Source organism: Streptopelia decaocto, assembly GCF_964273445.1.
Source record: "Streptopelia decaocto genome assembly, chromosome: Z".
In the NCBI taxonomy this organism is placed as follows: Eukaryota; Metazoa; Chordata; class Aves; order Columbiformes; family Columbidae; genus Streptopelia; species Streptopelia decaocto.
Genome location: NC_138657.1, coordinates 11771872 through 11781534, shown reverse-complemented (window position 1 = coordinate 11781534; position 9663 = coordinate 11771872). Strand labels below are relative to the sequence as shown.

Below are 9663 nucleotides of genomic sequence, written 5' to 3'. Positions count from 1 at the left end.
AGGAGCCAGGCTGGGCCAGGTTCTGCTGACGCCCCAAGATAGGCAGCGAGGGACGTGAGGTCACAGTCCATGGCTGGGTGACGTCAGAGCCCGCTGCTCAGTGACATCACCATCCACAACATGCCCCCCAGTGCTCACCTGGGCAGCCATTTGACCAGCTTCCAATGAAGGACTGTTCTCACTGTAAAACTGTCTTGTGTCAAGATAAATCCTTTCCCAGTGTAACTAGTGCCCATTGCTTCTTCTACCCTTTGTCTGTGTCTTTCTTGAATTGTGGGTACCAGAACTGAACACACTGCTCCAGGCATGGCCTCAGGAGCACTGAACAGAGTGGGAAGATCACATCTCTGTCTCTGCTAGCGATGCCCCTGCAGATGCAGGCCAAGATCTGGTCTGCCTTCATTGCCACAGCAGCTCACTGCAGACTCTCCTTCCGCTTGTTGCCCACCAGGACACGCAGGTCCTTGCAGCAAGGCTGCTCACCAGCCACACAGAGCCCAGCCTGTACTGGGCTCTGTGGTTATTCCAGCCCAGGTGCAGGACTTTTTACTCGTCTCTCTGACTACTTCAGGGGTAACTTTCTGTGCCTTTCATTTCTCTTTTTCTCCCTCTCTTTCTTCCTTGGTTGGCTTGCTCTTTCCCAAAGGTTATGCCCATCCCAACAACACAGCAGACAAGGGCACAGCCCAACCTCCATTGCTTTTAGGAATTGCCCAGTTTTCCTCTGCCACATGTGCTGGTTGCAGTTAACTTTCTTCACAGTAGCTGGTGCGGGGCTATGTTTTGCATTTGTGCTGGAAACAGCGTTGATAACACAGGGATGGTTTTGTTATTGCTGAGCTGTGTTTACACAGCATCAAGGCCTTTTCTGCTGCTCACACCACCCCACCAGTGACTAGGCTAGAGGTTGACAAGAAGCTGCGAGGAGACACAGCCAGGAGAGCTTACCCCAACTGACCAAAGGGATATTCCGTACCATGGGACATCGTGCTCAGCAACAAAATGCCAGCGGAAGAAGAAGGAAGAGGGGATGTTCAGACTTATGGCCTTTGTCACCCCAAGTAACCATTACATGTGACGGAGCACTGCTTTCCTGGAGATGGCTCAACACCTGCCTGCCGATGAGAAACAGTGAATGAATTCCTTCTTTTGCTTTGCTTGCATGTGTGGCTTTTGCTTTTACCTATTAAACTGCCTTTATCTCAGTCCACGAGTTTTCTCACTCTTACCATTCTGATTCTTTTTCCCCATCCCACCAGGGACACTACTACACCAGGACAGAGCAAACGTCCCCCACCGTGGCACTTCTGGCTTCCTGCATCAGTTCTGAAAACCAAAGCAGGGGTGCAGCACTGACTCTCCAGGATCAGCAGGAGAGTGCACACATATTCAAGGTCCAGATGGAATGGCAGCTCAGACAGGCAGCAACAAACTGTCCAGCTGTTTCCCAAGCTCCAGGGGACCTGACTTCAACAGTCTCTTTGGACGTTTCCTGGTGGTGGGATTGATGTCTGAACAGCTTTCTTGCAGCTGGTCTCATATATGTTGGCTCTTGCAATCCAGCATCTTGTCTTGAAAAAAAATCTTCTCTTTGCTTCAGTGTTTCACTAGGCAAAATTCAGTCCTGAGGCATGGTTCCAGGACATCTTGCAGCTGTCAGCTACGTGGATAACTACTCTTATGCAAATCACCTGAACTTCTGTCTTATGAACAGCATCTGATGGAGGCAGAGGATCAGCATGGGCAGAGCACAGGGTAAACCAGAGAAAACACCCTTAGGTGCAATCCCACTCACACCAGCCCTAGGGTGTGGGTCTCCAACCAGCAGGAAAGAGGACTTGGAGGGATGGGTTTCCAAAGCAGGAGCATTCAGCCAAGAAGTCACCCTTTGCTCTTGCACAGCTCGTGGGCCACCAGCCTGCCTTCCTGATGGAAGCTGCTAGGCCACCAGGCCAGCTGTCCTCTTTAATCAAACAGGCTAGGTGAAAATGAATTCTGTGAGGGGAAAAAAGATGCAGAGCAATGAAACAACTTTTTTTTGAAGAACATTGACCTGGAAACCGTAATTGCAATAATAGTTTTGTTCATGGCCATCTGCGTGAACATGCTGTGCTTCCTGTCTGGGATGTGTAAATCCCTGTCCAGGGCTGGCGCAGGCAGGGTGGTGGCCACTCCCTACCTGAGGCTAGGTCTTGCTCCCTCCTGCTCCATCATCCCAGGGAGCTACAGAGCTCAGCTTAGTCCATTCAGAAGCACAGACAGCAGCCATCTAGGACAGCACCTCCTCCATAACCCTGCCAAAGTCCCTGATGGTGGAAGCTGGGGCCTGGGTATCAGGAACAGTTTCCCCTCCCGCTGCAGTGGTGCCTCTCAGTTCTGTGCTCAGTGGCTGGTAACACTGGACAGACAGACCTTGGCAACACAGAGCTCTGTACACATTAGTCATCATCTCCTCCTCTATCAGCCCCAAAGACTGATCTTCCATGTCAGCCTGAACTTTTGTGAGAACACTCATTCTCCTGCAAATAATTCCATCTCTCTGCCATTGCAGTGAATGGCTCAACAACCTCTCCAACACCCCCTCCCCCCCTACTTCAGAAAGAACACCATCCTTGGAAGTGAGGAAAACTTTAGAAAGTGTGGTGTCATCTCGTTTATCCAGAATGGTTATGAAATCACCATCCCTTGCAGGTAATGAAGGAGACTGTAATACAGGTTCCGTAGCTTCTTGAAGTTACTCAGTTTGGGATTTAGATACCGAGTCTTCAGTGCTGCCAGATGTGCTCATCACTGTCTTGACACACACCATCAACTAACAGGTGACACGTGGGTTTAAACTCTGTCAAGCCAAGGTGTACTGGGTTTATGTACAAGGTTCTGGTAGCAAGGGGTGCGGCAGGGTGACCTCTGTGAGAACAGATCAGGGCCTGCCCCATGCCAGACACTGACCATTCCAGATGGCTCCAAAACAGAGCCACCACAGGACACACCTGAGCCCATCAGCCATGCTGGTGGTGCCTCTGTGAAAACACCCTTAAGAAAGGGTAAAAAAGCCACAGGGCAGCCATGAGAGGAGTGAGAAAAACATGACAGAAACAGCCCTGCAGATCTGAGAAGAAAGAGGTGGAGCAGGAGGTGCTCCAAACTCAAGAGCAGTGATGCCCCTACAGCCCACAGTACAGACCATGGTGAAGCTAGCTGTCCCCCTGCAGCCCACAGAGGTCCATGGTGGAACAGATATCCACCCTCCAGCCTGTGGAGGGTCCCACACCAGAGCAGGTGGAGATGCCCTCAAGGAAGCTACAGGCCATGGAGGCCTCACACAGGAGCTGCTGCCTGTGTTGAGGAGCTCAAACAGGAGTCATTTTCTGGCAGGACTTGTGACCCTGTGGGGGACCCATGCAGGAGCAGTCTGTCCCTGAAGGATTGCACCCTGCAGAAAGGACCCTACTAGGGCAGAGGAACAGCGTAAGGAAGAAGGAGCAGGAGAGAGTTATGGACTGACCACAACCCCCATTCCCCAACCCCCTGCACTGCTGGGGAGGATCAGGTAAAGAGTGAGGAATGAAGGTGTGAAATTGAGCCTGAGAAGAAGCGAGGGGAAGGTGGGTTTCGGTTTGGTATGACATACCAAAGAGGAAAACAGGCTCCCTGAGAGCTGCATAGCAATAGAAAATACATTTAGGAAAAAAAAAAAAGTTTGCCAGGGAAGTACTGAAATGTTAGAAGAGGGACCACACACAGGCCATCTGGCTTTGGGAATATTCAAAATGAACAAGTCCCAAACACTGTGATTGAAATTGTTCCTGCTTTCAGGGAAGGCTGGGACCTGATGGCTTCCAGGGGTCCCTTCCAACCTGAAGCACTCCTTACAGTATGAACATCTAATCATCCATCCATCCATCCATCCACCCACCCACCCAAAACTGAAAGATAAATGTTCTGTTTGCAAAGTCCATGCATTTAAATTCATTTTAACAAAAACAACAAAAAGTCTTATTGCTTTATTCAGATTTTGACACAGGTCACTTTCACATTAATGGAAGTCCCGTTGAAGATCTATACAGGAATCACTGACTACATTTCAGCAGTGATCAGCTTATAACAAATAGATTCAAATAAAGTAAAATTCAGCCTAAAAAAAATACCTTAAAAACTAAGCAATATTTCACTTTCTAAGAGCTATCCCCATAAAATGCATTTTCTGGCTTTTGGTTTGGACACTTTTTTTGTTGTTTTAAACACAACCTTGAAATACTCTGTGGATATATTTTACATACTACAAGAATACAGGACGGATTTATGAAATTACAACTTTTGAATAGTCTTCAGAGAAACTGCAAGAGTTACGTATTAGCAATATTCTATCTTCTTTGACTTAAAAGTGCATACACATTCAAAGACTTTACACATTTCCCAGACATCTTTTCACACAGACAAATCACATCAGGTGTTTTTGTTCTCAAGGGGAAAAAAGTAGCCAAATTCACTACTTTAAGAAGTGTTCCATGGAAAGTGTGCTACATTTTTTATTCTGGGAAACCAAACCAAGAGGATCTGTCAACAAGTCTCTTTGGCAGTCTTAGTATCAATGGTTGTCTCTCTGGACACTCTAGGAAGGAAGTCCTGGGGGAAGGCAGTTGACTGGAAGGTGTTGCTGGTGCTTCTTGTGTACAGCTGGTTATAGTTTCTACATGAGGGGTGTTACTGCTGGTATCCGCTAAGGTAAGACTCTGATCAGCTGCTGTTTCTTGAAGTTCAGCATCAGCATTTCTATCAAAGTCTCCCCTTTTGGTAGGAACACTGTCATTTTTGTCTGCTCCTCCAGCTTCCTCATCAACTCCGTAAACACCTTCACACGCTGTCCTTTCCAGGAATGAAGATGAAGACTCATTTTCCTTCTCATTTATCCGTGTGGTGCCTGTCCAAGTAACACTGCTGTCACATTCGGTGCTTTCAGGCTCTTTGCCACTATCACTATCAATTGTAATCACCACTGGGGAAGAATGTGCCGAGTTACTCAAGTGATGTTTCCGGTGTTTCTTCTTATGCTTTTTCTTTTTCTTTTTAAGATGCTTTGTTGTGTCTGTTGCTTTTCCTTCGTAGACTATCTCCACACTTGGACTCCTCATCTTTTTTTTCTTTTTCTTATGCTTTGTCTCACTGCTTGCTCGATTGCCTGAAGGGCTATCTTCAGTTTTGTAGCAGTCACTGAATTTCGAGAAAGTTTTCTTGGAGTCATTGTCTCTTTCGAGGCCTGTGCTCTCTGTGAATGCGTTCTCCAAGTGTCGAGTTTTGTACTTCCTTTTTCCACCAGGTTTTTCACTTCTTGTTCTGTCAGTTCCTCCAGAAGGGGTCCTTGACCTGTTGCTTGATCGGCTCCTTGATCTGCATCTTTCATAACAGTAACAGTGTCTCTTACGGACTCCCCTCTGGCTATGTGGGTCTGTCCTTTCAATAAATGATCGTAGCCTGTATTCTGGACTAGCAGATTGCCTTGAGTAGACAGCATTAGATTCAGTCCTTCTCCTGCTGGAGGATTCATAGCCGTCTCCGAAAACCTTTCGACTACAGAAAGCATAACCCCACTCGTATCTACTTTGATAATTGTCTCTTGCATAATAACGATCACTGTCTCTACTTCTTGATCTCCTTTTGCCATGGCCTTTGCTACGTGATCGTGATCTGCTTACTTCTCTGCATGGAGTGCTCTCATGACTTAGGGAGCCTTTCTGGCTTTTTACAGAGGCTCTGGTGTCATGACCCCTAGACCTCCTGCTGCTTCTTTTGTCTCTATGTTTGCTACTATCTCTGCTTCTCGATCGCCTCCTTTTAAGTTGGCTTTTGCTACGATGCTCCCTCCGAGACCGATGGCCATGACTGCCTCTACTGTTCCATGAACATGATCGTGGACTCCTGGACTTTCCCTTTCTAGACAATCTGTGGTTCCAAGGGGAGCTTCCTGTGTCACTCCCTGGAGAGGGGCTCCAGCTCAAGTCCTGTGGAGACATATCTTTTACCTTACATTTATTCTTCTCGTCATCTTTTGACTCTGTCTTCTCAACTGTAGGTGATAAGCAACTCCTACAACTACCTACATCCTCCTTATATGTGGGGGAATGAGGTGAGAAACTCCTGCTTGGTTCGCTGTCACTCCAGCTGCGACACTGGATTGATTGCTGTTCTTTCACATCTTCTCTTTTCTCTTCCCTGATGGACTGTTCAGAGTCTGAGGACAGTTCAACCACTTCAGGTGTCCTCTCAGCTAATGGCTTAACATACCCAACAATAACACAACTGTCCGAAGAAGAGTCACTGTCATTTGAGTCAGCATTAGTCTGCAACTGATTCTGCAGTTTGGTTCTTTGACTCTTTGTAGCAGAGTCCTCATCAGAACTTCCTGATGTCTCCAGAGGAGAAGCTATGGTTGCACGAACCTCTTCTGAAATGGAGTAGGAAGGCCCCGGAGTTTCATCATCCCAGGGTGCCTGACCAAGACCAGTCACAGATAAACTGTTATCTGGCCCTTGAGAATATGTCGTATCTGGAGATATTGTAATAATAGACGAGCTTGAGTGGCTTCCTTCATCATATGATGGCGCAGGACAGTCATAATTGGCGTGTTGATCATATGCTTCTAAATTAAAAGGACAACGGGCAAAACTGATGAATTCGTGTAAGAAGTGTTCAGTCCGATTCAGCAAAAATGGCTTCAAATCGTCAGCAAAAGCCTGACTTTCCAGATCATACCTAGTCACATTACTCATTATAATGTGCTGTACAATATTAACCAAAGATCCATGGGCACCAAACAGGACTGTAAGTTCTCGCTTCAACCAGGGAACCAGCCTGTGAAGGCAAGCAGGGTTACGGCGGAAAAACTCTGCTGAAATGTCTCGGTAGCGGCCACCATCTTGAATACTACGAATACGCACGCCAGTACGGTACAGAGCTCTGCGGAAGCTGATCATGTCCTCCTCCTGAATCTGGCGCAGAGATCTGCCCTCTGCGCTAGCCTGCCTTCTCGATGCCAGCCTCCTCATCATCTGCTGAATCTCTCCCTCTCTCTGCCGCACCGGTTCGCTCGACAACCCTTCAAACAATATCCCATTATCTGGAGGAGACAGTGTCCTTCGGGAAGGGGAACCACCAGTGCGGCGTTCCCTTGTTAATGTGGTGCGGTAACGAAATCTCCGGCCATCGGGACTGGCAAAAGAGCTAGTTTCTGTACGGCTGAGTATGTACTCCTTAAAGTCATCTTCAGCACGAATTGTATGGAAAATGGAAAAAAAGGGTTGCTTGCAGAGAGGGCATTCCGCTTTGTTTTTTGACCACTCCTGGACACAGCGGAAACAGAATCTATGCAAGCAGCGATCTAGATATGCAACATTATCAAATCTATCCAAGCAGATGGGGCATTTAGAGTCAGGAGATGCATCTGTTGGCAGCTTGCTTGTGCTGGCTTTTGGCAAGAAGTTGCTCTCTTCTGAAAACTCCTTAGTTGCTGAAGTCATGTTCTACAGAAGAAAGAGACAAAAGATCATTGCTATCTCAGAATGACAAAAATGTTAAAGTCTAGACACAGAAACCCGTAACAGCAACCTTTAAGATTGCAAAAGCCAGCACTAGCACTAAGATAACACTAAACAAAGAGGCAGCGCAACCCAACTACTTTGCTCGGTGTCTTTTCACAGTACAACCTGTCTCCTCAGGGATGCAAGTTTTAAACAGAGCTTGAATAATGGTGGCACATATGAATGTAGCAGGCAGGACTCTGTCTTCTGGTTCACTCATAAATAACTGCTTTGACGTGGTCAGTAAGTTTATAATTAATATAGTATCCTCCAAAACATATTTCCAAAAGAGACCTGTGTTTACATATGAAAAATATGAGAACAGTTAATTCTGTCCTTTAAGAAAACAAGTCAAAACAAGTAATTACACTCACACTAAACTACCAGTTTCCAAGTTCTGCTAGACCTGTCATGTTCCTGCACCCTATGCCCATATTTTACTGGGCATTCATGCTGGACCACATACGGCTCATTGGACTAGACAAACTCCAGAGATGTGCTCCAGCCTAAACTAGTCTTTTCTTTTATGACCAAAGCAGAGTCAGGTGTCATTCCTATACTCGTCCTCTCAGGTTAGACATGAGGAAGAAAGTTTTAACAATGAGGGTGGTGAAACACTGGCCCAGGTTGTCCAGAGACGTGGTGGATGAACCATCCCTGAAGACATCCCAGGCCAGGCTGGACGGTGCTCTGAGCAACCTGAGCTGGTTGAAGATGTCCCTGCTCATGGCAGGGGTTGGACTGGATGAGCTTTGAAGGCCCTTTCCAACCCAAACCTTTTTATGATTCTATGATCCTCAGGCACATGGTGCTTTTGTATCTAGTCAGGCTGTCGAACATGGCTAGCAATAAATCCACCTACTTTAAAGTTATTTTGTGTATCAGCATTATCCTAAGGCGTTATAATTCAGTGAAAATAAATCACTGTGCTAATTCAAAACTCATTAGCCCACTGTTCACAGCAAACCCAGGAGCAGGTCTTAACCACCTGCAGGACAGTGGGCACGATGCAGGGACACGCACAGGGACACGCAGGCCCGGGACACACACACACGCACCCCGGGGGTGCCGCAGACACGCACAGGGACACGCAGAGACACACCGGCCCGGGTGAGGACGCACAGGACTGCCCGGGGGGACACGCACACAGCCCGGGGTGCCATAACCACAGACACTGGGGGCGGGGATCACAGCCCCCGGTGCGACGCCTCCCCGCCCAGCTCCCTCCTTCAGGCCGCCGCCATCCCACCGCAGCGGCCGGAAGCCGCTCCCGCCCCCCGCGCCCGCACTCACCGCTGCCGGGCCCTCGCTCCCCGTGCGGGCCGGGGCCGCGGCCGCCTTCAGCCGGTGGCGCGTGCAGCAGCGCCCGGAGCCGGTAGCCTCTCCGCGCTCCTCCCCCGGCGGGCGGCGGCGGCGGCGGCTGCGCTCCGCCAGGCGCCCCAGCGGCTCCGCCATGGGCGGCCGCGCGTTGCCACGGGAACTGCTGCCCCCCGCCGCCGGCGGGACCGCGCCAGGCCCCGCGCTGCCTGCCGGGCGCGGAACCCGGGCGCCTGCGTTTGGCGTCACTTCCGCTCTGCGTGGCGACATCTTGCTGGAGGGCGGAAGTGCTGCTGAGGAGACGCCGAAATGGTTCCGCCGGGGCGGCGGGACCCGCGCCCGCTGTGCCGCCTGGTGCGTGCCGGGGCCTGGCCTGGGGCTCCTGGCGGGGGGCAGGCCCGGGTGTGCCGCCCGGGGCAGCGGGGAGCAGGGCGGGGTGTGCCCCTGGGTGGAGGCAGCGGACGCCGGGGGGATCGCGGAGGGATCCCGGCTGCCGCAGTCAACGCGCGGTTCTGTGTGTCCTGCAGGTGCTGGCAGCCGTGGTGCTGCTCTCCTGGGGCTTCGTTCTCTACGGGGCACGGGTGGCCGCCCAGCGGCAGCTGGAGAGCGGGCTCCCGGCGCAGGGGCTGCCCTAGGAGCGGCTGGGCCTTCAGGACGCAGCCGGCGCTGGGCCTGGTCTGCGGGTCTGGAGGAGCCATCGGGGGAGCCCTGTGGCCAGTTCGGTGGACAAAGCATAAATAGCTCTTAAGAAAGTAAATAAAGCAGAAGCAGC

At 50.0% G+C, this 9663-nt stretch overlaps 1 protein-coding gene across 1 annotated transcript; it reads right to left on the bottom strand.

The window, feature by feature from the left end:
- Positions 1–3974: 3974 nt before the first annotated feature.
- Positions 3975–9110, bottom strand: TOPORS (TOP1 binding arginine/serine rich protein, E3 ubiquitin ligase). Its single transcript, XM_082074863.1, has 2 exons — positions 8868–9110; positions 3975–7517 (listed from the first exon to the last, which is right to left on the bottom strand). Exons 1-2 carry the CDS (start codon positions 9027–9029, stop codon positions 4530–4532), a joined length of 3150 nt encoding a protein of 1049 aa, XP_081930989.1. The 5' UTR covers positions 9030–9110; the 3' UTR covers positions 3975–4529.
- Between the last annotated feature and the right edge of the window lie 553 nt (positions 9111–9663).